We start from the raw sequence: 26551 nt of genomic DNA on the forward strand, positions 1-26551 counted from the left end.
ACAACATGTTTGTCGGAGAAAAGCCATTTAGTAAGTTCCGACGGCAGGGCCGAACACAGACGGCTTATCAATGAAGCGAGAGACAAACCACGAGAAAACAGAGTACGGCTACCACTATCAATTATTTTCTTGGCATAAGCATTATTTAACCCATTTAGGTTTTTTTTTTTAAACGTTCGCTCTGAAAGAATATATATTCAAAGATTTGTGCCGCATTTTTACGATTTTTCTAAAATAGCTAAAGTATAACATAAATGCTTAGTTAAAACACCAAAAGGGGTTCCCGCCCAGAATGGGTTTTAATTTGATCGACAATTTGATTGTGTTTTCCAATTCATCAAATAATTGAGATGAGATTTTTTTAGATGTACCTGTATGTCCATGAATCGACACACAGAAATAATTTTGTATACAGGTAGTTGAATAATTAAATTAGTCTAATTAATCACTTAAGCACTATTATATCCTACAGTACTACTGCACCGACAGTAGGCCTACAAGTATAAATGTAGAACACTAGAGAAAATGGCTTGTATTATACCTAATAATGCAGAACACAGACAATAGCTATTTTTGGAAATTGATTTCTTTATTAAAAGCTTTTAAAAGCACCTCAAGGACCACTGGGGTTCCCCTGGAGCCCACTTTGAGGAGGTCAACTCGGTATATTTGGGGTTCAAGTGGTTCATGACTGGGGCGCTGTTGTGTTGTCATGAACAGTGAATTTGTATTACGCTGACAGCAGCAGCAATTCTGTTGACATGACTACAGTATATGCGCTAAAACACTTTCCCCTTTCCAGCGCTATGGGTAGTCAGTTTGTATGCCGTTGCTGTATTGCTTTCTGATTGCTAGGTATTTAATAATGTACAGTATGCTGAGGGTAAGCAAACACACCCTCGTATAACGGGCAGCATCGCCATCACTGCCTTTCTTTTTTTGCTTGGGTACCACAAATAGACAATGTAGACTTTTCAGCTCATTGGTAAACAAAGCAAGGAAGTAGCTAATTTACATCAAATAAATAATTCAGGCAGTCATGAAGAATCCAGCTTTTGTTTTCGGTTCCTGCTGTTCTACCTCGTCAGCAAACTCAAGACTTGTGAATCATTGTCTCCGTCGGACACACACACACACACACACACACACACACACACACACACACACACACACACACACACCTCATATTATGTCGTAGCAGATCTACAAGCACAAGTTTTTGAGCTTGTCAATCTGCCACTTCTGATGCTTCCGTGTGAAGCTGTAGTATGATCAAATAGGACGTTCATTTACAAAGAAAAACACAAAATAAGTTAAACCATGCATGGAGCTAACAGCAACTATATAAGAAGAGTCATTTATCCCTTTATTCCTGCTCAACTTCCTCTTGATATAGAGCAGATACTGAAGAAACCTATTGAAATAAGTGACATAATGGTGAGAGATAGAGAGAGGGGGGTGGTGGGTGGCAATCAAACATTATAAAGCTGTTTATGTTTCTCTAATAGGGGCCTGCATGGAATGATTGTGGTAACCAGAAAATGTCTAATTTCCAGTGGTGTTACTCACATTTTTAACTTGAGTAAAAGTACGTCTGGCAATTAGTTTAGTACATTTGAGTAAATTAGTAACTTTTGTAAAACAATATTGCCATCAAAATGTGTTTTTGCCACCCAAAATTTCACTTTCAAAAAAACTTTTGGTAATTTTATCAACTACTCAGGCTTTTGTGAACAACCCAGACCCCCAGACCGCAGATCACTTTTTGTTTGTATAGTATTGATCATAACATGAACACCAACCTTGGTCTCTTCAATTGCCATAATATACAATGGTTTGACTCACAATGCGGCCCACAGTAATTTTTTCAGCTTTTTACATATTATGCCAGTACAGAATGTGAGCTTTCATATGATGTGTCATTGAAAAATAAATGAAGATATTTGAAGAAGTTAATGACCATTTCAAACCGCAATTGTTGAACAGAGAAAATGCCCTGCAATGGTTTCTTCTGTACGTAATATAGGAAGCCATGTTGGAAGACTACACAAACATTCTGTTCAAGGGCTCTATCTATTCATTGTTTCTCAAACGTTTTGATGTGAAGGTCATCTGAAAATATATTGTGCCGGAGACACCCAAAACTTACTTTGATGTAACTTGAAAACTTACTTTTACTCCATGAACACATTTAGCTTCAGGGGACCCCCCTGGCTGGAACCGGGACCCCCCCTTCGAGAACCACTGTAGTCCGACCTTGGACTCCCTCTCCCTCTGTGAGCCATTGCTCTGGCCTGATGCTGTAGTAGTGCATGGCTCGGCCAGTCTGTTGATTTGCCTGGGGAGGGGAAAGTGATCCCTGACCTCCATTGTTTACTAAGGCCCAGACATAGCTGTTAATATGTGGAATGTGTAAAGCAGGAACTCTCCATCCAGCCTTTACAAACATTATGGGAGCCAAGGTTATTGCAACAGTTACCCTACAGCAAGGACGGCTCTGGGCAAAGGCAATATCCTCGGTAGTGATTCAACGCTTGAGAGTAAAACCAAATGAATAGTAAGCCCTTTAGGGGTCCATTATAAAGCATGTTCCGAGTTGAATGAACACAGAGCATTTTGACCGGATGCTGTTTTACTCTAGAGATTAGCTGTGTTGATTGGGTTTGTTTGACCGGCTGTTGTATTGAAATGTTATACACAAGGTTACTCAAGAAGAACATTTCTTTCCACAGCTCTTAATGGAATGAAATTGTTTATTGCCAGCCAGCCTCTGGCAAGGGCCAGACGGCTGTCTGACAGGTAGTGGGTAGAATGTGGAATGCTATGGTTTATGCTCCATGGAGAGGGCTGCACTGCAGGGACGTGTTTGGCTAATAGACACTCCAGGCCACTGGGATAGGGGGGGGAAATAGCAGATTCTAATGCCCTCAATGCGTTGATGGCATTCGAAACAGGTGGGTAAAAAAAATCCCCAATCCCAGTTGAGCTCTGGTGTGGAGATGTACAGTACTAGGTTCTGGTGTGGAGTTGTACAGTACAAGGTTCTGGTGTGGAGTTGTACAGTACTAGGTTCTGGTGTGGAGAGGTACAGTACAAGGTTCTGGTGTGGAGATGTACAGTACAAGGTTCTGGTGTGGAGAGGTACAGTACAAGGTTCTGGTGTGGAGAGGTACAGTACAAGGTTCTGGTGTGGAGAGGTACAGACAGTACTAGGTTCTGGTGTGGAGAGGTACAGACAGTACAAGGTTCTGGTGTGGAGAGGTACAGACAGTACAAGGTTCTGGTGGGGGGGTTCTGTACAAGCGCTGCTTCACCCTGAAACAAAGCGGGATCTTGAAGGCTCGTTCTTTGGATCTACAGAAATGAAAAGTATATCTGATGTTCTGTTCTACTGGTTTGACAGCAGAGAGATAGACTCACTGAGTGAGAGTTGAATCTCTCAATCGGAGAGACAGAGAGAGAGGGAAAGAGAGAGTGTTTAGTCTGTGTGTGTGTGTGTGTGTGTGTGTGTGTGTGTGTGCGTGCGTGCGCTGACTGCTGTCAGCAGCGCTGTCCTTGGTGCTGCAACAGTGAGTAATCACAGACAAGCAGCATGTCTTCGTAGTGGCGTGCGTGTGCGTGTGGACCACGCAGGCTTCCAACAACAACAACATTTAAGAGCCAAGCCTCTTCCTGGCTTTAAAACAAAGCCATCAATTAGAACAGTGGACAAGTTTAAAGCTTGAGGGGGAAGCTGTTGGCATGCCTTGGATGTTCATCTGCCTATCGCTCAGTTTCCCCACTACTGGTTCAGTAACACACACACACCCACACACACTCTCTCTCTCCTGGTTTAGCGCTGACAACGTTTCAGTCTTTCACATAAAACTATGACTGAATTTTTTTTGCACCACTCAGCTCACACGGGTGTGATTTTTTGATTATGCATTGAAAGCATTAAGCCAAAGTGTTGATTTATTTTGATTTATTTTTAGTCTTTTGAATAAAACTCCATTTAGGTTTAGTCTCAATGTTGAGAACCAGTGGTTTGATGCATTCTCCTGGCTGTACAATCTATCAAATATATGGAATATTTATGTCAGCAGTTGTAATGCGTACAATAATACAAGGGATTATATATAGCCAAATTCTAGATCTTTATTGGCAAGTCTCTTCAGAGCTTGAAGTTTATTAACATACCTGTATCGAAGGTAACTGGTATTAAAAATGTATTTAAACAATGATATGATAGCCATGATATTGAATGTTATATATTCTGGAGATTGGTTGTTCATTGGATCTATTCATAGAACAGGTATACTGTACCTAGTGTAGTGTACTGTACATGACTGAGCTAATGAACTAAAAATAGTAACGGGGTTGGGGTATAGATTTTTCACCTTTTTCTTTTCAAAGACTCCAGCTTGACATGCATTATTTAGACCATATAAAAGCTAAATAAATGCAATAAGTGCATTTGTGCACGCTCAAATGTACAGACCTGTAAGGGTGTTGCTGGAAGTGTCCTTGAGCACTGAACACCTAACTGCTCTTACAGGTTGGCGCCTTGCATTGGTTTTATGTGTGAATGAATGGGTGTGAAAATGTGTGTGAATGGGTGTAAGTGAAATACTTTGGTAAAGTGCTTTGGAGGCTTTAATGTACCTGTACATGCAGTTCATTTATCATTTATCATTTTCCTGTGATGTTTTTGGCTACTGTCTCCCTTGGAGCTCCAGGCGCTTTGACACCTTCTCCCCCAGTGGGGTAGAGTCTTTTAAATCTCCATTAGCATACAAGCTCACAACGCTGTGATGTGTTGTGAGCTTGGACAGGCCTTAAATGCAAATGAGCCATTAAATGAACAACGGGCTGTCTGGAGGTGTGAAGTTCACTGCCGTGGGGCAGAAAGGGTGCCAGGGGGCAGTTTGACCAAAAACGTACAGGCAGAGATGGTATAAGTATGCCTAAATTCATATTTAGAAAATGTTTCAGATTAAAAAAAACAACTAAAAACAGATGATTTCAAACGAATATTTAGGAAAAGTCATGGAAATAAAAGGGAATCTTCTGAGTAACCTGACTCCGTCAGATGGCGGCAGCAGTGATTTCCTCCTGCTCCCATCTGGTCCCTCTGGGGCAGAGACCATGTACTCTGATCAGATGCTGATCGGAGCGATATGCGGCAGCTTGAGGCGTCATCAACACGAGGCTGATGACGTATTGAGGCTGTGCCACAGCACACATGTAAACACAACCTAACAAGACTACAACTCCAAATTATTATGGAGATATCAGACTTTTGACCCGCAGCTTCTGGTTCATCGTTTCTGCTTGAGAGAGACCAGAAGCAGTGTGGGAATTATAGCTTTATATGTTGCATTATATTTTATACGTGTATGTATGTGTGGTCAGTGCCATCTGGTGGACATTTGAGTCAGGGCATGATGTGACGCACTTTCACTTTCAGCAACTTACGTGCATGTTTTTACTTCAGAGATTCCAGTAAGGTGGGGTTTATTTTACATATGCTGGGGTGTCTTTAAAGTAGTTGGGGGGTTTCTGTATTTTTCTGTGTGTGTTTAGGGGACGTTTGGGGTTATATTATAGTATTGTTTACCGTCAGATAGTCCACTGCGCATGCGTGACCTGTTGGATAGTCTACTGCGCATGTGCGACAGGAGATGTGTGACTGTGTGTCCGTTGTGTGTTTTGTTAGCGTTCTATCTTTGAGCATCGCGAGTGACAGCCGGTAAGAATTCATACATACTTTGTGCGACAAACATACCATATTCATTCAATATACAGTTATTATTAGAGATATTGCATGGTAGTAATTGTTGTTCTATTTGTTTGTGTTTCCTTCTTTAGGTTTATAACCTGATTTTGACTGATTTTGACTGACGTTGTTCAGTGTGTAGTTGGTATGAGTGTGTTGGTGTAAATGGCAGCACAACAATAAACCATATAAAAGACACTGTTATGTCGAGTTGTATCCTACGGTCCGATGCCAAAGTATATCCAGTGCAAGGAAGACTATATTAGTTGCATAGAGTGTGTGACTGGGTAGTAAAACGTACAAGCAGGCAGGAGGAGGGAACTTGTGAACTCAATGCTGCCGCAATCAGGCGGAGTCGGGTTATCAGGTTACCAGGTTGTGAGAGCTTCATGGACAAAGATAATCAACTTAAAATTCTGACCGGGGTCTCCCAGGGCTTTGTTTTTATTACTTCCTCCACACCAAATGTCTTTGGGTGAAAATACCGTAATTTCCGGACTATAAGCCGCTACTTTTTCCCCATGCTTTGAACCCTGTGGCCTATATACAACGGTGCGGCTAATCTATGGATTTTTAGCTGCTAACAGCCACTAGGGGACCTTCTAAATCTATCTCTATGGCCGGCTATGGCCTCTATATGCGACTTATTGTCCAGTGCGGCGTGTATATGCACACATTTGTTTTTTCCCTAAATTTAGCTGGTGCACTTTATAGTCCTGAAATTCTGGTAGCTATAAATAATAAGTGTAAGCCTGCCTCTCTGAATGGAAGAGAGTGAGACGATGTCTCCTATGGTATCCATACTGTACGTACGTATAAGACCTGCATGTGATGAATGTCCCGTATTGTCCCATGAACTATTGATCTATGTTATAATGGTAAATCGATAAGTCTTTACTGCTGCAGAAGGTCAAGGGACCACATTGTGTTTCGAACCTTGGGGACGTGTGTGTGTGTGTGTGTGTGTGTGTGTGTGTGTGTGTGAGAGAGAGAGAGAGAGAGAGTGTGTGTCTCTTCCTGCATGCCTTGTTGCTCCTTTTCCCCTCGCTTCCTCACTGTCACTCCTCTCATTATCACTCTGTCTGCAGTGTATCTCTCTGTCTCTCTCTCTCTCTATCACTGGCTCGCTCTCTCTTTCTCCCCCTCTCTCTCTCCCTCTCTCCCCTCTCTCTCTCTCTCTCTCTCTTTCCCTCTCCCTCTCCCTCTCCCTCTCCCTCTCTCCCTCTCCCTCTCCCTCTCCCTCTCCCTCTCCCTCTCTCTCTCTCTCTCTCTCTCTCTCTCTCTCTCTCTCTCTCTCTCTCTCTCTCTCTCTCTCACTCACTGGCTCTCTCTCACTGGCTCTCTCTTTCTCTGCACCATTAATGTATCTCTCTCTCTCTCTCTCTCTCTCTCTTTCTCTCTCTATCTAAAGGTCTCCCATCAGACTAATTAAAGGTGATACTGTACGACATCGCCAGATGAGGCTTCTGTTTGTGTGTGTGTGTGTGTGTGTGTGACCACTGTGACGTGTGTGTGTGTGTGTGCGTGCGTGTGCTCGTGTATCAAACTAGCAACGACACGTGCTTGCGTGCATGCGTATGCACGCAAATCAAACTAGAAAACATTATGTAAGTGTAATGTGTTTTGTTGGTGTCTTCTCCAGCGTTGCATTGCTGTGGTGTGGAGGTGTGCCGCAGAGCGAGACAATGTGGAGATGCTACAGTGTGCATCAGTGTTCCCATGTCTGCTTATTCTAAGCAACATGGGCTTGTTTAAAAAACAAAAAATACTAGAACTGAAAATCGGGAACGCATACCTCACCCTTGTATGCAATACCTGTAAATTATATCTGTTGCCATAGCACCCATTTTAACCATATGTCTGTGTCTGTGTCCCTCTTGTGCCTATAGAGGGTATGCGCATGCATAAAGTGAGTGGCAAAGTGAGTTTAAAGTGGTTTAACGTTGCCTAATGCAATCAGATAGTATTTTTCTGTATGGGCTGCCGTGTCCAGATAGTCATTTTTTGACACTCACTAGGTGTTCCCGCATAACTTCTGGTTTTGGAGAAAAATCAATAAAAACAATTTAATAATAATAACTTCTGGGTTTGATGATGATGATGTCACGCGCATACCCTTTATACATGCAGGTCTCTGTATCTGTCTGTCTGCCTGTATCCCTTTTATTCCCATATGGAGCTATCTGCACCAGAGCCTGGGAATTGGACAGGTGTGGGGACTTATGCTCATCAGGTTCATTACCAGAGCCTTTTCTGGCAGTTCTGGACAATGTCCAACCATACGGGTTCAACCATATGGACCCTTACGGGTCAACCATAAGGATTGTGATCGTATATAGCAGGCGTGTGAAGTCCACATACCAGCTCTGTGACAGTGTGATAAGACCGGTTCCTGAAACTGTTTCGGGTGTGATGGAACTGATTCCGGCTCCTCGATGTTGGATCCGATAAGCAAATCCCAACCCTAGACCCCCCTCCTCTTATTGTGCACCTATAGGACTCACCTAACATCCCCTGCTCATGGTTCTGGTAGGATGGCTCAGGGTAGAGGACAGAGTACTGGCCCAAGTGGGCATGATGATCTCAGCATGACCTCTTATTTGACCTATCTTATTGTATGTCTTTATATGTATTGATGAATTGAATACACACAGGACCACAATGGGAACAAACCCTCAGGGCTTTTTGTGTATTATCCCTTTAGCGTCATTGTTGGTAACTGCTGTACCTTTTGCAAAACAGTTATTAGAGTATTCAGTCCAATTTGAGTGCGTTATGACAACGAAGCAGATGGTCAGAGTGCCGTGGTGGGAACACACAAACACAATGTTTAACTTTGACGGGTAGGAGGAGTACGCCAACTGTCGTCCAGAACTATGGAACGAACATCTCATTGTAATCAGAACCCTGTGAACAGTCTGAAAACCCACCTCTTCAGACTCCATCTTAGCCCATAGCACTTGCCGTAGCACTTGCACTACTAGCCTTGACGACCTCACAGGCGTACAGTATGCAAAGGCTAAACCCATGTAATTTACATTTAAATATAGCACTCTATAGTGTATACTCCTAGTTTCATTGTAAAGCCCTCAGCTTGCTTATGATCAGAGTACCCGTTCCACCCATCTATCTGTGTCCCTTTTATGCCCATATATGGAGATTTCTGTATCTGTCTGTCTGTGTCCCTTATTCCTATATATGGAGTTCTGTGTAGGGCATGCCCAAATATGGAGTGTTGTGAGGTCAGCTCCATATATGGAGCAGGGGCCCTGTTCAGAGCCCGGTCAGAGGCCTTTTGTGTCGGTTCTGGACAACTGTGCATGGGTCAGACAGACCGTCACCGGCCACTGTGCAGGGATGTGGAGCGCGTGTGTCGAATTTGAAGTCGGTGGGGCGAACGGTTCTGGAGTTACATGCATTACAGCCGCACACACACACACATACAGAGACACGGTGCATTTATAGATTTTGTTCTTGCTTACTGTAAATCGCTCTGGATTAAGAGCGTCTGCTAAATGTGTGTGTGTTGTTGTTGTTCACAGGGCAGCAATGTGGTGGAGGACCAGGACCTGTTGGAGATCGGCATTCTCAACTCAGCTCACAGACAGCGCCTCCTGCAGGCCATACGCTTGCTGCCCAGGGTCAGTATTACACTCACGCACCCACGCTTCCTTCTTGGACTACAATTCCCATAATGCTTTGGTGCACTGCTCCTCCTTGTGGATAGGGGAGGGCTGTCTTACTGAGACAACATGTAGTCCAGGAAGTAAGTGAGTCCAGTGTCGATGACATCAGAGACACTGGTCTCACTGCTAAAATCGAAAATATATAAAACCACATATTACACACATAAAGACCCCCAGGAAAGTGTTCTAAATCTTCTAAACGTCATTAACATGGTCTCTCATGCACTACAATATAATATAGGGTAGGGATGCACCGAAAGGGAAATTCTTGGCCGAAACCGAATATAGGAAACAGTTGGCCGAAAACCGAATACCGAATAGCCGAATACATCTTTGTTGTAAAGCTACCTGATTATGGCAAAAGACATGATTATGGATTTTTATAATCGATTCATCGGGCGATTATTTAAACGATGAATCGATGAATCGGATTATGGCACCTTTTTGCAATTACCTTTTAAAAAATGCTTCACGTTATTGTAGGCATGTTGTAACTAACAATAAAGACAATAAAAATGAATACTCCTTCAAAATTAATATTTTACCCCGTTTTTTATACAATTTGATTTGCCATTCCTTGTACTTGTAATGATACTGTAATCTGTAATGTTGACCGTGTATAGCTGACTGTCTTTCTTTCCATTTCTATCTCTGGGACCCCAATTTATTTTTTATTTCTATTGTAAAATCAATGTAAATTTATTTTAGTTTGGTTCCATTTTTGCACTCTGTTACAGACCCTTAGGGTCCACTTGGTTTACTTTCTAACTATCTAGCTCTAGCTGGAACTCCCACTATGAGAACCACTGTCCTACACACAGTCTGTGTGGGCACGCACACACGCGCGCGCACACACACACACACACACACACACACACACACACACACACACACACACACACACACACACAATAGCACGCTAGCTGATGGGGGGGAAAACTTTCTTATTTAGCAGCCATATTAGCATGTTCTCTAGGCTCTAGTATCACATATTGCCAAAGTTAAACAGCACTGAACAACTGTTCATTGTTAAGCAAAACGTTCACGGACGTTCTGCTTCTGCTTTAGCCCTATGTCCACTTCAATGCGCTGCTGAGATTACAGTACACAGGTGGAAACATTTTGAGAAGCTAACGAGCTAGTGCTACACTGCTAGTGTTCGTCCGTCGTAGCCTGCCTGCAAGCTCACAGATTCAGACATTTGGGAGCATTTTTGGTCATACGACAAAAGAATAGACAGTGGCGGTGCTCACAAATACCATGTTTTGGGCATTTTGCAACCTGTTGATGAGCTCGCAGTTTTCGCGGAGCGCATCGCAGTCACAGAGAACTTGACGCTCCGTGTGTGTGTGGGAGACTGAAGTTGGGGAAGAGAGAGGGGTAGATGCGGAGCGCTCTGGTTACGTTCAAGACAATCGCGTGTTGTGTTTATAGCGACCCGGTGTTTTGACTATTCGGTGATATATTTTCGGCCTATTTGAGCCGAAACCGAATAGGCCGAAAATACATTTTTAGACATTTTCGGCCGAATATCTTCGGTGGCCGAATTTTCGGTGCATCCCTAATATAGGGTAAGGGAGAAGTCTACAGGATTGTCTACCCCATGGGTCTCTAAAGGGTAAGGGAGAAGCCTACAGACGTGCCTACCCCATGGGTCTCTCATGCACTACAATATAATATTCGTTACTCACGGAAGGAAGATGCATTACAGTGCATTACAGTACATCACAGCTTGATCGAAACTAGCACAGAAACTCTGCCATCAATAATACACACTGTCTGTCTGCCTGCCTGTGTGTTCACAGACAGACAGACAGACCATCAATAATACACACTGTCTGTCTGCCTGTGTGTTCACAGACAGACAGACAGTCCATGTCTTATTCGAACACATGCAGTAACAGTACCTTCCGAGGCGAGGCGAGGCGAGAAAGATTGATTGAAAAGTGGGAGAACGATCAATACCGCAAGAATAGAGGGGTTTGAAATAACACCGACATGGATTACTGACAGAACGAAATGTGTGTGTGTGTGTGTGTGTGTGTGTGTGTGCGCGTGCACACACACACCTCTCTGTCTGAGAGGTGGGTTCAGACAGAGTTAAGCGGCTTTCACAGAGAAACGGAGAACTTTCATCTCCTGTCATTACTTCTCTTCTCATTTATACAATTTACAATTTAGGCACTTTCTTTTTTTGTTTAATAATAATCAAAAACCTCAAAAATTGAGTTAGGAGGTTTCCTCCCGACAGCAACAAATCCAGTAATAGAACTGTGTGTGTGTGTGTGTGTGTGTGTGTGTGTGTGTGTGTGTGGTTCGTGCGTGCGTGCGTTCAGAGATAAGCAACTCTCACAGAGAGACTCAGTCAGCACTTTCTCCTCTCATCTTGTTCAACTTTCCAAACACTTAAAACTCCCATCAGCCCTCCTCCCTTCACATTCTCCCTCTGTAGTCTCATCTGCTGTCTCCATCACTATCCCCAACTGTCTCTCACACACACCCACGCACGCACCCACACATCCACACACCCACAAACCCACACACCACTTTAATGAGAAGTACTGATTTCATTGCTCGTCAGAGGCACCTTGAACATTACGAAGCTGTTGACTGTACAACACACATGCACGCACGCATGCCCGCACGCATGTACATGCACGCACACAAAGTGTGTGTGGACTGTGGACAAGTGACTTTTTTTGGGAAATGTACTTGTTTCGAAGGACAAGTGCCTCAAAAAGTTAACATCAAGCCCTGTCAAAATACTCAAGCAACTTCAAAACTATCCGGGGTGTTCACAAAAACCCGAGTAGACGATAAAATGTCCCCGATTTTGTAAGTGAAATATCCCTTTACATGAACACGTTTGAGAACCACTAGCCTGCCCATGTAGCCTGTATGATCTCTGGTCTAGAGCGGCGGATGCCGTCGAAAACAGCCGGTGCATCCTATTGGTTCGCCGATCTGAGTGCTATCTATGCCAGATTTTCCAAATGGTTTCCCCAGGCTTTTCTTTTTGAGCCGAATGCGAACGAAAATAAAAGCCTGGGTATACCGAGGCTAGAGAAGCACTCGTCCCATCAGTCTGGTGACTCTGTCCGTGTGTGTGTGTGTGTGTGTGTGTTTGTGTACGTGCCCTGCAGGTGCGGCCGGTGGGATATGACGGCAACAACCCCACGTCGGTGGCCGAGTGGCTGGAGTCTCTGGAGCTGGGAGACTACACCAAGTCCTTCCTCATCAACGGCTACACGTCCATGGAGCTGGTGAAGAAGATCTGGGAGATAGAGCTCGTCAATGTGAGTAGGGCCACAGACGCCTTCCTTCCTTTGCACGGCGTGTCCGAGAATAATATGTCAAAGATGATTTCAAGGCCGCATTTCGTGGCTCTTTGGTACTGACGGGAGGATTTGTTATCCGTTAAAAATAAATAAAAAATAAACTCAAACGGACCCTTACGGTTCTGAAATAGCCTGGAAACCAGACAAAAGATCCCTGAGGCGATTGGTCTGGCACTCAATCTAACCAATCAATCAGAGCCCACTATTCAAAGTGAGATTTATTTTGCTGTGACGTTATGGAATCTGTTTGTAACCTTGGAAATAAATCCTCCACACCGAAGTTCCAGACTATACCGACGGCAGTGATTTTAGTCTGGCCATGCCAGGCTAGGTTTGTAAGTCTCTCAGAGTTACATTAACGCTGAGGATTTTAGATTGGGCTCCGTGGCATGACGCAAATCAAACCCAAAAGGTTGACGGGTGAAACGGTAAAACAAGGACCTGATGACGTGTACATGTGTCCTCGTCGGGTCCTCCATTTGTTTGTGGTTGTGAATGAGCGGTTGCTGGTTTGGTTTGCGGTTTCTGTGACATGCTAAGGACCTTGTTCCTTCCCACGGTTGAACACCTTCCCTCCAGCGGATGGAAGGGCAGACGAGGCAGTGTCGACGAAGCGGCTTTCAGAGGTTTCCAGCTGAGCGCTTCCGAATGTAAAGGCTGGGTCTGTGGGGTGCCTCCTTTGATGCACCGGGAGACAGCTGTGCTCTATGAGGGATGGGGGGGGAGGGGGGGAGGAAGAGAGAGAGAGAGAGAGTAAAGTGGTGACTGGAGAGGAGTTACATAAGCATGTAGGATGGAAGATGTTTCACAGTGCTGGGCTTGCCACCCACGCACTGCATTTGTGTGTGCGCGCGTGAATTAGCATATTCCTGCACTTGCTAACGGGTAGAAACCTTGTATCTCCTTATATTTAAACTTGAGTTCTTAAATGTACAGTGTGGCCTGCTACTTCATCGTCGGAGAGTGTCCATCTCCAAATAGCAGATGTGACGCATTGTGAGCTTGTAGATCTGCTATTTTCAAATGACCGAAATGTATAGGCTGAAGTGGTTAATGTATGTTTTGTAATAACAATATCAAAATCTAGCTAGTAACTAAGAATGTTCAAATAATTGTAGAGGTTTAGAGTATAGTAAGAGTAGAAGTAGTACTGCGAGTAATGTAAATGTACTTAGTTCCACCAACTGGCCACTTATATGTAGCACAGGCTCATTATCCTGCAGTATCAGTACTACTCTGTGATGTATACATGCTGGGAAACATCAAAGCGCTGGAATATTAACACAGCCTCCAGCCGTAACCCATGTGAGCTAATTCATGTGAACGTATCTGATGTCTTCTTTTATAGCCAGGCAACAGATTAACAATAGAATTTAGTGGAGCTTAAAGGGACATCTCACGGCTGGAAGAAACTGCAGTCATTCAATGTTAGTAGTATTTGTAGAAGATAACAGTAGCACAATTTGAAATTGGCACCCTATGGCCAGAAAAATAATGACGTTTGTGTGTCTGACTAGGGTTTGACTGGATTGCTGAATTCCTACAATGCCTTTAATGCCCTGTGCGAGACTATTTCAAATGGCTACAGCTCTTGCTTTTGTTGAAACTGTATTCATACATCACCGATTAACAGTTTCTTAACCACTTGGTTAGTTTCATTTATTGTCCACATGCGGAAATCTTTCAACAGTAAAAAACAAACAGCAACAACAACAGTAACAACACTTATACAATTATTTTCATGGCAAAAATGCAGGACAACAGTGGCAAATACATTAAAAACGAATCTAGCGAGACATGGTATCATTTAGTGCCTTAATGGCATTAGGAATGAAGGAATTTTTAAAGATGTTACGGTTAGCTTTTGGTACTTTGTACCGTCTACCAGAGGGAAGTAGTTCGAACTGTCTTGACAGCATTTTTTCGAAGATACAACGTAATTGTTTCTGTCTCATCCCAATGATGGCTAGGTTCACTAGCAGCTTGCTTCTTCCTTTTACATTAAGATTGCCATACCACATTGCCATGTTAAAAGTCAAGATTCCCTCTTATCAGGTTCTTAATATAGACTGTTTCCATGATATGCTTTCTCACTCTAAAGGAGTTGAGCTTGCATAGTAGGTGGAGGCGTTGGTTACAAGTTTTAATAATCTGGTCAGTATTTTCACTGAAATTGAGTTTGCTGTCAATATATGTACTTAACTTTTTGAAATTGTCTACTACCTCCACTATTTGTCCACTAATTGCAATGGACTGCACACGTGCGTGCGTGTGTGGCATACAATCAAGTAGAGATTGTTGTGCAGATCAATGCCACTAGAGGGAAGTCTTTTTTTTCACCCTTTTTTACAATCGTGTGTGTGTGTGTGTGTGTGTGTGTGTGTGTGTGTGTGTGTGTGTGTGTGTGTGTGTGTGTGTGTGTGTGTGTGTGTGAGAGACTCAGTTTACATAACAGTTGCACTCAAAGGACCACATTAGAAAATACTTTTGACAGATACAGTAATGATACGTAGCTTGCAGAGTTAATTCTGTCAGTCAGATATACTCGAGGGGTTTCATGCCATGCTATGCACGCATACATATTAACATTGTGGGCGGCTGTGGCTCAGGAGGTACAGCAGGTTGCCCAATGATCCCTGGGTCGGCGGTTCGAATCCCAGCTCCTCCTGTCCACATGTCGAAGTGTCCTTGGGCAAGACACTGAACCCTACATTGCCTCCAATGAGTTGGTCAGTGTGAGCTTGCCACCATTGCAGCACTGTGCTGTCACCTGGACCCTGTAGGCAGCTCACACACAGAGAGAGAGAGAGAGACTCTGCTGTCACCTGGACCCTGTAGGCTGCTCACACACACAGAGAGAGAGAGAGAGCGCAGTGAAGAGGAGAGAAACGAGAATATATAGAAAAGCCGCAGGATCAATTCAGGGAGAGAGAGACAGACAGACAGACAGACAGGCAGGCAGGCAGGCAGACAGACCGACCGACCTTGATCCAGGATCAGCTCTTAACTCAACAGAAATGTAAATGGTGCATTTATATAGCGCCTTTATTCATTCACCCATTCACACAATGATGGTGGCGGAAACCATGCAAGGCACCAACCAGCACATCAGGAGCACTTCAGGGTCTTGCTCAAGGACACTTCGACACCAACTCTGTGGGAGCCCGGGATCGAACTGGCGACCTAGCCGTTGCCATCCGGCCACTCTCTACCCCTGAGTCACCGCTGCCCCTCAGAAAGACATCAATATGTGTCTCATTAATTATTAAAATACTGATCTGAGACCAGTTCCAGGTTTTGTTCTCAGAAGGAATAGTTGTTTGTAAATTATTCAATTGAGAATAGTTGTTGTTAAAAAAGGATTGGGGGTGAATTACCCTGTCCCTTTTAACCATTCAATTACAATATTTTTATTTATTTATTATTTCTTCTTTTTTACCTTTGAACCTGCCTGCCTGCCTGCCTGTTTAACATGTCATTTAACATGTCTTTGAATCAAACTGCACATTACTTGCAGTAATGTAAAACCTCCACAGGGTGGCACTGCTGTCTGTTATTTCAACCTGGGTCACACAAGCAGGCAGCATGGGAAGCATGTGTGTGTGTGTGTGTGTGTGTGTGTGTGTTGCTTGTATGTTTTGCTGAAAAGGGAAAGTGTTTGATTGACAGTGAGGGAGGTAACAATGTTTGTTTTCACGTTTATGAGGACGCCTGTCAGAGCTTTCATGTTTCAATAGGCCTACTGCTGTCTGTCTGTCTGTCTGTCTCTCCTAACATGTTACAGAATCACATTGTGTGTAGGATTCTGACTGTCTCTCTGATCTCTGTTGATTTTTTGACACATTTTCCCTGCAGCATTACATTCTGAGTGCTCTCTGTGTGTGTGCGCGCAAGCGTGTGTGTGTGCACGTGTGCATGAGTGTGAGAGTAGCCTGCGTACGTACATGTGTACAGTATTGTGTAGTGTAGGCCTGTGTAGTGTGTGTGTCGTGTGCGTGCGCACGTCCGTCCGGCAGGACTTGACTTGGCTCTGCATTCCTATCTCATATTTCACAACGTTATCTCAAAAAGAGCATTCTCTTTGTCTTTCTCTCCGTCTCTAGCACGCGCACACGCGCACACACACACACACTCACTCATGCGCACTTACACGAACACGCACACTCAGTGTTTATGCGACGGTTACCCGTTGCCATAGCGATCAGAGAGGTACTATAATGCACTAACGATATAAGAGGTGTGTGTTTGTGTTTGTGTGTCACGGTGTGTGTCACGGTGTGTGTGTTTGTCACCTTTCCAAATGGACAGACTGTCTCACTTTTATACAACCAGATGGTTCCTGCCTTCGTTAACCACTGCCTGCAGGTTTAATTGCAGTGTGACACGCACACATTTAACCACGTGAACCTCACCGTTCCTGTTCCGGTGAGAACATTCATCAGAAACTGCCGATCTCCAAGCTGGCAACGCGTCACAAACGCGCACAGAGAGAGAGAGAGAGAGAGAGAGAGAGAGAGAGAGTGGTTTATGGTGGGTGGATTATCCTCAGGACTGCTCTGTGCGTGCGTGCGCGCGCGCGTGCACAGTTTGTGTACAGTGTGTACAGCCATCATTGCTGTCGGATGGAAACCTTGCATGTCCAAAGCCATTACTTTTCTGGAATTGGAAGAAATAACCTTTGTGGTCCAACATATTGCAGTTAAATCATTCATTTGTTAATTTATTTATAAAACCCCATATACAGACACTGCAGGACTTAAGCAAGTTCGCCTTAAAACAGGGGTCTTCAACGGTTTTCAGCCCAAGACCCCTTAGCCCACTGGTTCCCAAACACCGGGTCGGGACCCACGTTTGGGTCGCAGACACATTTTCATGGGTCCCTTTATTTTTAGTTTTCTACATTTTGTTTTTAATTATTAGGATTAGGATTTTCAAAAAAACATTCCCAAAAAAAACCCAAATAAAAAACAACAATAATCATGAATTAAAGACAGAATTCAAATGTATTTTTTCAGCAATTGCATGAAGAAACCAAAGAAAAATCTTCTCATTTCTATTTTGGGTCACGGGCTAAAACGTTTGGGAACCATTGCCTTAGCTGACAGAGAGATGAAGCAGGGACCTCCCCACTACATTAAACTGTTTTATATTAAACCTTTTCATAGATTTCATAGATAGATTCATAGACTTTTTTTGGCAGCACTATAGTTTGGCAATACAGATTCAACTTAATCTGTAAGTTGTTCCTTACTTTTTCAAATGATGATGGTTCCGTTAATATTAACCTTGGCATCAATAGCCCTCATGATATGATTATTTAAGGCCAACTGTATATTGGATTCATGGCAACTCTTTCACTAGTTATACCTGACGAAGGCCGGTTAGGACGAAACATTACATCTTTTTGGGAGCTTTTAAAACGGTTTGCGGATCTCTAATTTTTTTGGATCCTGCACCCGTAATATTTGGATGTACTGTACGTGCACCTCTTAAACAACTATTTTACTAGAGTCAATAATTATTGAATTCACCCAGTGCCAGTGATATTCTGTTTGTCATTATCTTTTAAGTAGTCACAGAATATTTTTGTCCACTACGATCTTTGATAATTTCAGTGCCGTTCGCTGGGCGTTCGCGAGACAAAAATGTGACTGTCAAACGGATAGTGATCAAGGGCTTTCAACTGTTACTCATACTGTAGGTTAACGAAGAGCGCCATCTATCGTAAACCACTGAAAACACAAAATCTTGCCTTTCTCGTCTTTGGCACCCAAAGAGATTTACCGGTATTGTGTATTTTCAGACATTTAGAATCAAGAATCGGAATCAATCTTTATTGTCATTACAAGTACGGCCTCTATGCCAAACCTCTCAAAAATAGCACATATACAAGCGCGCAATGAACACCTCGCATTAAAATAGCAAAAAGAACCAACTTGTGAGCCCTTAGATCGTCTATGTTTGCTGCTTTGTGGTTATATGATGATAGGGAAGTAATTTATGGGGGGGGGGGGGGGGGGGGGGATTTAAAAAGATGAAAAACGGAGATACAAGGTTTTCTCTCTCCGTCGCTCTAGGACAGAGATTGCGTAGGAGGTGCCATGAGGAAATGTGTGTGACTTTACATTGTTTACTCTGACAGTATCCTCACATAGCCCGGTGGAGTTTTTATCTGAAAAACACTTTCTGACACTTTAGGCGAGAAATAAGCCATGGAGTGGAGGATATTGATTTAGTTCACCTTTTAAAATAACTGCTGGTTTAAAAGTTTGGAACGCTGACGGCCAGTTCTGTGTCGACCTCAGTCGACCTCTATTTCACTTTACTTCACAGTAGTACTGTAGTACAAAAAAAGTAGTTTCTGGCAACATTTGATTCTTCACGTCTCATCAATTCATACGATATGAATCAATATTATTAAACAGTCAGCTTTATCCAGCTGTTTACAGTCTATACTATAGTTTGTGGATTATATGATATGTGCAATCTTAACGTGCGTCCACTGTTAGTGTTAATGATGTTTAACCCATTTTGGGCGGGAACCCCTTTTGGTGTTTTTAAACATTACAATATAATTTAGCTATTGAAAAATAGCAGATCTACAAGCTTGTAGGTCTGCTATTTTTTTTAAATTGTGAAAATAGGCCTAAATGGGTTAACAGAATGAATATTGTAGTTTATCTCGCATGGAAGTTGTGACTCAAAGCAGACTTTGCTGTTTCTCTTTTCATGAGTTCAGTGGAATATAAGGCCGTCGCAAGAGATTTTTCTGTCTTTCCTACTGATGTTACTTCATGAATCAGCAGGGCCGTAGCTGACCATTTGGTTGCCCTACTCATAGGATATTTGTGCTGCCCCCCCACCTGCCTCCCGACGAGAGCGCTGCTATTCCTCATCCAGATCGGCTATTTCTGCTGTTTGTGAGGACGCACACACGGCTGTTCGTTATTATGTTATTTTGAGGGTCGGCTTGGCACATTTTGTTGCCCCCCTCTCGGTGTGTTGCCCTACTCGCAGTGCGTATAGGTAGTGACGGCACTGTGAATCTGCCTTTCGAAAAGGGAATGAACCAATGAATGTAGCGTCGTCATAGTTTCATGAAATTTGCATGAAGGTTGTCTCTTTATTTAAATTGTCACCCTTCCAGCCTGATGAATGTAAGCCCGCTCTCCTTCAATACTGGACTATATACGTAGGTTTGCTGAAATATGTCAAATTGTTCTCCATTGATTGATTGATTGATTGATTAGGGCAGCAGTTGCTCAGGAGCCGACGACCTTTATACAGGCGTATCAAAGGCTAAAACTTATGTTATTTAGATTTATAATTCATAATTTAATTCGATTTTTAATTTAGCGTTTTATGTAGATGTTGCACGTAGCACTCTATACTCATAGCTTCACTGTGCAGATAATCTACTGTTAGTCAGATGTTCTTAGCTTGCTTATGAGTTATGATCCTTGATGATTATTTACCATGTGTTGAGATTTGGTGTAGTGTAAATTCTAGCGTTCCTAAATTGAGTCCTGGTGGGTCAACTAAGTAGGGTTTAACTGGGTAAGCATCTGTTTCATTTCAGATGGCTTTGGCTATTCAAAAAGAGCAGATATACAATCTGACAGCGCGTCATTTCGTACCACGCTGGGAGCTTGTACCTCTGCTATTTTTGAACATTTTTGAAAAACTTTGAAAGAGTTTGAAAGATTTTTAAATAATTGTGTTTTTTTTGTTGTTGACACAAATCTTTTCTTCTGGGGGTCCCTTGGTAAAAAGAGAGAGGCCGTCTGGGACTAGGAAGGTCACAGTCAATGTGTCCAAGTGTCCCTGAGCAAGACAAACTCCTAACTGCTCCCCAGGTGCCATCTTAATGGGAGCCACTGCCATTCTGTGTACATATGCACTGTAGCTAAGCGGTGTGTAAAAGAGACACCGCTATATTACCGATACCGATGTATACAAATGGGCCACAGTCTCTCAATGTAGCTAAATGTGAATGAACCAATGTCAGCATTAGGAGTGGACAAAAGCAGTAGCTTTATTCTACAAATGCCATGTATGTACCACGACATAATGCTAGCGATTATTATACTGATTACCTTTCCTATTATGTTTGAGAAGCGTGTTTTTTATATCGATGATTCAACACGAAACAAATTATAATCCAATAAAAATGATCAGTCTGATTAACCACTTAAGCACATGTGGCAGACAGTCGCACAACATTGTCACAAATAATTTGTGAGCTTGTAGATCGGCTATTTTTGCTCTCGCTAAAATATGCATTGCATTGGAACATAACTTAACACACCTATGTTGTAGGCTAACCAACACTATGTCAGTAATGGGTCCACTAGCGTTTCAAATTGGGGCTACAGAGGCTCCATAGATAGTTGCTGCTGGGTTGTTTTCCCAGTGCTCTGAATGATGTCCAAAAGGAGAAGCCGTCCTCATCATCATACTGTTTCCCCTCTCTGTCCGTTCTACTCATATGAGTAGAACCTCGTAAAAAATATGCCTATAATTAGAATGGCGTAGAGCTACAGTATAGGCGCCTAAATGTCGCATAGTAACTAATAGACACATCCAATAGGGTTAACGTCAACAGACACACACACACACACAGACACACACACACACACACACACACACACACACAGACACACACACACACACAGACACACACAGACACACACAAACACACACACGCGCACAGCCGCGCACACCTGTTGTGGTAGTTCCACTATATGAGCATTCAGAGAGCGTGACACAGTGAGGTGTGGAGATTTGATTTCAAGCCGGCCGTTTTCTTTCGAGCGACACCTGTCGAAAAGTGTTCACGTGGCGATGTAAATATATAACTTACCGTTAGGTGTTTATCTTTTTTTAGCCTTTATTTTTTGTTTTTTATACTGGAACGCATCATACCAGACATACATCTTGGCTATAGGAGTTGCAGCCCCATTCAGTTGATTCAGTGAAACAAAGGGAGCTCTCTCTCTCTCTCTTTCTCTCTCTCTCTATCTTGCCTCCAACCCACAGAGTATTGTGACAGAACACACCCTGATGGGTGGCAGCATGATTATTTCCTTTTTCTTTCCTTAACTCAGCATGACTCACAATTGGAATATACGTATATACAGTATATAGGGCAAAACACACAAAAATAAATCCAAAACAGGAATGCATGATAATGTGAATGACGTACGATGCAGTCACGTCTGAGTTCAGTAGGGGCCCTAGGGGGTTGCACCACCACAAGTCTTGACGTAAAAGCCATTTTAGCTATAACTAGGCTAAGTTTGAACTTGGTGTGAGGTTGCAACTATGGCTCCAGGTGAATGCAACGTGACAGATTATATACACCAACGACATTGTTTCATTGTTCCATTTTACGTTACGTAAACAACTTCACAATGATAGAGCAGATCGGATCAGTAACTGTATTGAACAGTAATATCGGTAAAATATAGTTATGATTCAGAGACTGTATTAACCTACAGTAACTGACTCAACACTATCCCGTCATTGGTCAATCTGTGCCCCCACTAAACGGCCTCTATATGACACTAAATCGACCTTCGAGAAGATCCACCTTATACGAGAGGAATCTTCTTGTCCAGACAATTTCTGCTGGCCCTACTAACATATACTAAAAGCTGGACCGGCCTGTGACCGGTCTCGCTCTAGCTCCACAGGGGAAAAGAATAAGTGTAACGCAGAAACCTGTGGCCTGAAGAATGACGTTACCGTCGGTGCGCGTCGCTGTTTGATGATGTTGCGTATAGTGGTCCTAATGGGCAAAAGAGGTGGCTGAATAATGCGTTTTATATTAACTGTACAATGTGAAGACATTGAGGGCGGGATAATTAGGCTAAACCCAGGGCAGAGTACTTATGAATAGTCTGAGGCAAGTCGGGAGGCAAGTGGAGTGCTGGTACGCTCAGTCCTAGCAAACCCACACCACGTCGACCCTATTCTGATTCTGGTTCTTACCAGCACTTGGTGTCTCAGAGTTATACAGCGCCATTCTAAATACCCAAAGTCGTTTGAAGTGGTTAAGATGGGATCTGAATAGCTCGATCTGAATAGAGCTTTGAGGATGTAGCAAGACGGTGTTGCATCACAGAGGGCGTCGTTGTGGTGGTGGTCTGAGCCTGCCCTGACTCGTCTGTGACATCATCACGTCTCAGGTGAACGACCTTAACCGTTTACACTGAATCCACTCATTGTGTCAGCAAAGCCCTCAGGCTTATCCGGCTGTCGGTTCCCAATGTGGGGGTCGCTTGGTCAGTGGTGGGAAAAGTATACTTAAAAGTATAAATAGTGCAATATAAAAATACATTAGAATTAAATAATGGACTTGAGTAAAAGTACAAAAGTATTGGCATCAACATGTACTTAACCAAAAGTAAAAGTAGCCTACTCATTACAGAATGTCCCATTTCACGTTTTCAAATGTATACAATTAGATCTAAGCCCACAATGTGTCACATCGCAACGCATTGTGAGCTTGTAGATTGGCTATTTTCAAATGACTGAAATGTATATAGAGCTGAAAGGGTTACTTAAGTAAATGTACTACCTCCGACCTCACATGCCATGTGAGGCCTGTCTGTTCGGAAGTTCATATCCTTAAGTTGCTTTCTTCCACTTGGATGTGACGTCAGTCCAATTAACCTGTCATAATGTGCTGCAGTAAAGCTCAAGCTTGTTGTTGGAATGGATTTAGAGAATTCCCTCACGTCTGAAAATAATACGGTGAATACTAATTCACGGATATATATGTCAGTCAATGATGGAACAGATCAGATCAGTAACAGAGTGTTAATAATATCACTACTACAGAGGAATAAGAACACTGTGGAATAATATGTACGTAAGATTCAAAGACCTCATTAACTGACTCAACACTGTCATTAATTACGGGGGCGGCGGTGGCTCAGGGGCAGAGTGGCCGGTAGAGCAGGCAGATGGCAACCGTGAGGTTCCCAGTTCAATCCCTGTGCGCATGGCACACTAAAGCGTTTGGGTTCTAAACCCTTATTTGTAACACTTTGTGAAGCCGACTGTTTCAGGCGCTGCCACTTGGAAACTGATTTGCAGCCACAAGACATCAAGGCCACAGCCTGCAGTAGAGATAATAATGCCCCTCCTAGACCATAATGCCCCTCCTAGACCACCAGGTTTATGAATGAGCACGAGCAGGCCAGGAAGAAGAACAGTATCAAGCTTTTGCTGCGTTCACACGGGAAGATGCAAAGCTAGAGTATGCACTATGCAGTCTACCATTCATTGTCAATGGAAGCACAGCGACGTGAAGATGCAAAGACGAATCCGACGTTTGTATTGTAGCTGCTGCAAAAGCCGCAACAGCTACAGATACACTGTGTGGCTTTGCATCTTTGTATCGTTTGCTTCTGCCCGTGTGAACGCAGCAGTTGAAAAACGCTAATCCCACCCCCCTCTTCCCATCGCACCCTGTGTTGTAGAAGTAGCTGCTGCACGCACGCACGCACACATGCACACCCACCCATATACAGTAGCTAGTCTTGTGTTGTGTAAATGTACTTGCACACATAGCCTACATGGAAACATAGATATTTATAAACACGTGTATGCTCAACTCAAGAATGACTCACATGAAGAATTCATTATGTCATGGCAGGTCGTCTCTTTCGGGTTCAAAACTGTCACTTTTCAGGATTCTAATTCAAAAACGGCAAAAGCAGCAGATCGATATACAAATCGATATGAATCTTCAGTCTTGATTGATTGCCTCATTGGTTGCCTGATATTTGAGAGGCACGGCAACAGAATGATGTTGCATATAGTCTATTTGTAGAATTTTTAATTTGCGATGTTTATAAAGACATTATAAAGACAGCAAATACCCCACTATGTGTCTGTACTCGCTGACTTAACTCCTGTATCGTACGCACGCGCGCACACACACACACACACACACACACACACACACACACACACACACACACACACACACACACACACACACACACACACACACAGAAGTGAGCGAGTGTGAGCCTGTCTCCGTTCGGCCTGGTGTCTCCATAGCGATGAGATGGGGGTGGGCGGAGTGGATGTGTAAATCGGGAGAGAGAGAGAGAGAGAGAGAGAGAGAGAGAGAGAGAGAGAGAGAGAGAGAGAGAGAGAGAGAGACCGACCATTCAGGCAGAGACATGCAGGAATATGTAGTCACACTGCTGCTGCACGCTGAGAGAGGAAGAAGATGAGTGGTTGAGCGCTCAAAATCTCTGCAGAGAGAGAGAGAGAGAGAGGGAGGGAGAGAGAAAGTGGAAGCTTATGGCAAGAGGAGGTTCAGAGTAAGACCAGAAGAGAGCGTGTAGCTGAACCGAGGAGAACGACACCGTCTAGCAGCTACACAATCAGAGAGAGAGAGAGAGAGAGAGAGAGAGGCAGAGCTTTGAGCAGAGCGAGTGGGAAAGGGAGTTGAACGAGTCCGTTCCTCTGAAAAGAGCCGGACTTCTCTTCAGGAGGGCGAGAGAGAGGTAAGATAGAACCCTGACTGTATACGGTATGAGAGAGAGCGAGAGACAGAGACAGAGGGAGAGACAGAGATGGAGGGATACAGAAGAAGAGAGAGTGTTGCATTGTGTTGAGAGGAGCACTTTCACTGTCTCTTTCTCTCCTTTCTCTCCTCTCTCTCTCTTGCCTTCTCTCTCTCTCTCTCTCTCTCTCTCTCTCTCTCTCTCTCTCTCTCTCTCTCTCTCCTTCTCTCTCTCTCTCTCTCTCTTTATCTCTCTGCCCCCCCTCCTCTATCTGTTCTATGAGGCGCTCCATGCCCAGAGGCAATAACAAACAATCAACATCGCTGACTGTGCTGATTTGGTCGTGCGTGCGTGCGTGTAGTGTTTGGTTTGTGTAGTGTTTGGTGTGTGCAGCCCGATATGACGGTCTGCATTGTTTATTTTACTGATCTTAGTTGCATTAATGGACCACACAAACACACTGTACAGACTCTGTGTGTGTGTGTGTGTGTGTGTGTGTGTGTGTGTGTGTGTGTGTGTGTGTGTGTGTGTGTCAAGGACCAATTTTTACGGGTTTGCGAGTAAATACAGTTTTGTATTTCTACTATTTCATTATCAGGCATAAAACAGTTGCGCCTTGTCGCAAACCTTTTGGACACAATGACTATATAGGCTACATTAGTCCACTTTCAGTTTCATAGCCATTTCAGTGCCTTAAAGGCATGTATGTTAGCAATTATAACTGTCATAGACGGCAATAAACCTTCTATATGGATGTTACCTGTCAATCAAGTGGAAGAAACCGTGTCCTCTTGATCAGAGAGAGAGAGAGAGAGAGAGAGACACAGGAAGTGAGTGAGACAAGTCTGTGCAGGACTGGGTTTACTTTTCCTCCCCAAAAAAACAGCTGCTGAAGAACAACAGACAGGAATGCAGACAGACAGACAGACAGGGCAGACAGACAGACAGACAGACAGACAGACAGACAGACAGACTCCAGGGAGATCCTGTATATCTCAGCCCGGCCAATCATAATCCCGTCTGACCTCACGCTCACCCCAGCTGCATGCCTGCCCGGGCCAATCAAATCAGCACCCCAGTGAGTGCCGTAATGATGAATGGTGAGCACCCTCATTACAGCAGACCCAGACGGACTCTGACCAACTGTAGCATCACATTCTAGTTGAGGATTCATTGGCATTCAAATAGATTTGTGATTAATGATTTGATTGTGTTTTTGGCATTGGACGACATACTGTA

At 43.5% G+C, this 26551-nt stretch overlaps 1 protein-coding gene across 1 annotated transcript in view; it reads left to right on the plus strand.

Annotated features, from left to right (window-relative positions):
• The window catches only part of anks1b (ankyrin repeat and sterile alpha motif domain containing 1B), a 252885-nt gene that overhangs the window by 178630 nt on the left and 47704 nt on the right, over nucleotides 1–26551 (plus strand). The window contains exons 17-20 of the mRNA XM_080757040.1: nucleotides 4719–4746; nucleotides 7401–7469; nucleotides 9301–9399; nucleotides 12588–12740. Of these exons, the coding sequence (XP_080613166.1) occupies nucleotides 4719–4746; nucleotides 7401–7469; nucleotides 9301–9399; nucleotides 12588–12740 (349 nt within the window). The remainder of the gene's footprint in view (nucleotides 1–4718; nucleotides 4747–7400; nucleotides 7470–9300; nucleotides 9400–12587; nucleotides 12741–26551) is intronic.

Source organism: Protomyctophum bolini, assembly GCF_963924005.1.
Source record: "Protomyctophum bolini genome assembly, chromosome: 23".
Taxonomy (NCBI): domain Eukaryota; kingdom Metazoa; phylum Chordata; class Actinopteri; order Myctophiformes; family Myctophidae; genus Protomyctophum; species Protomyctophum bolini.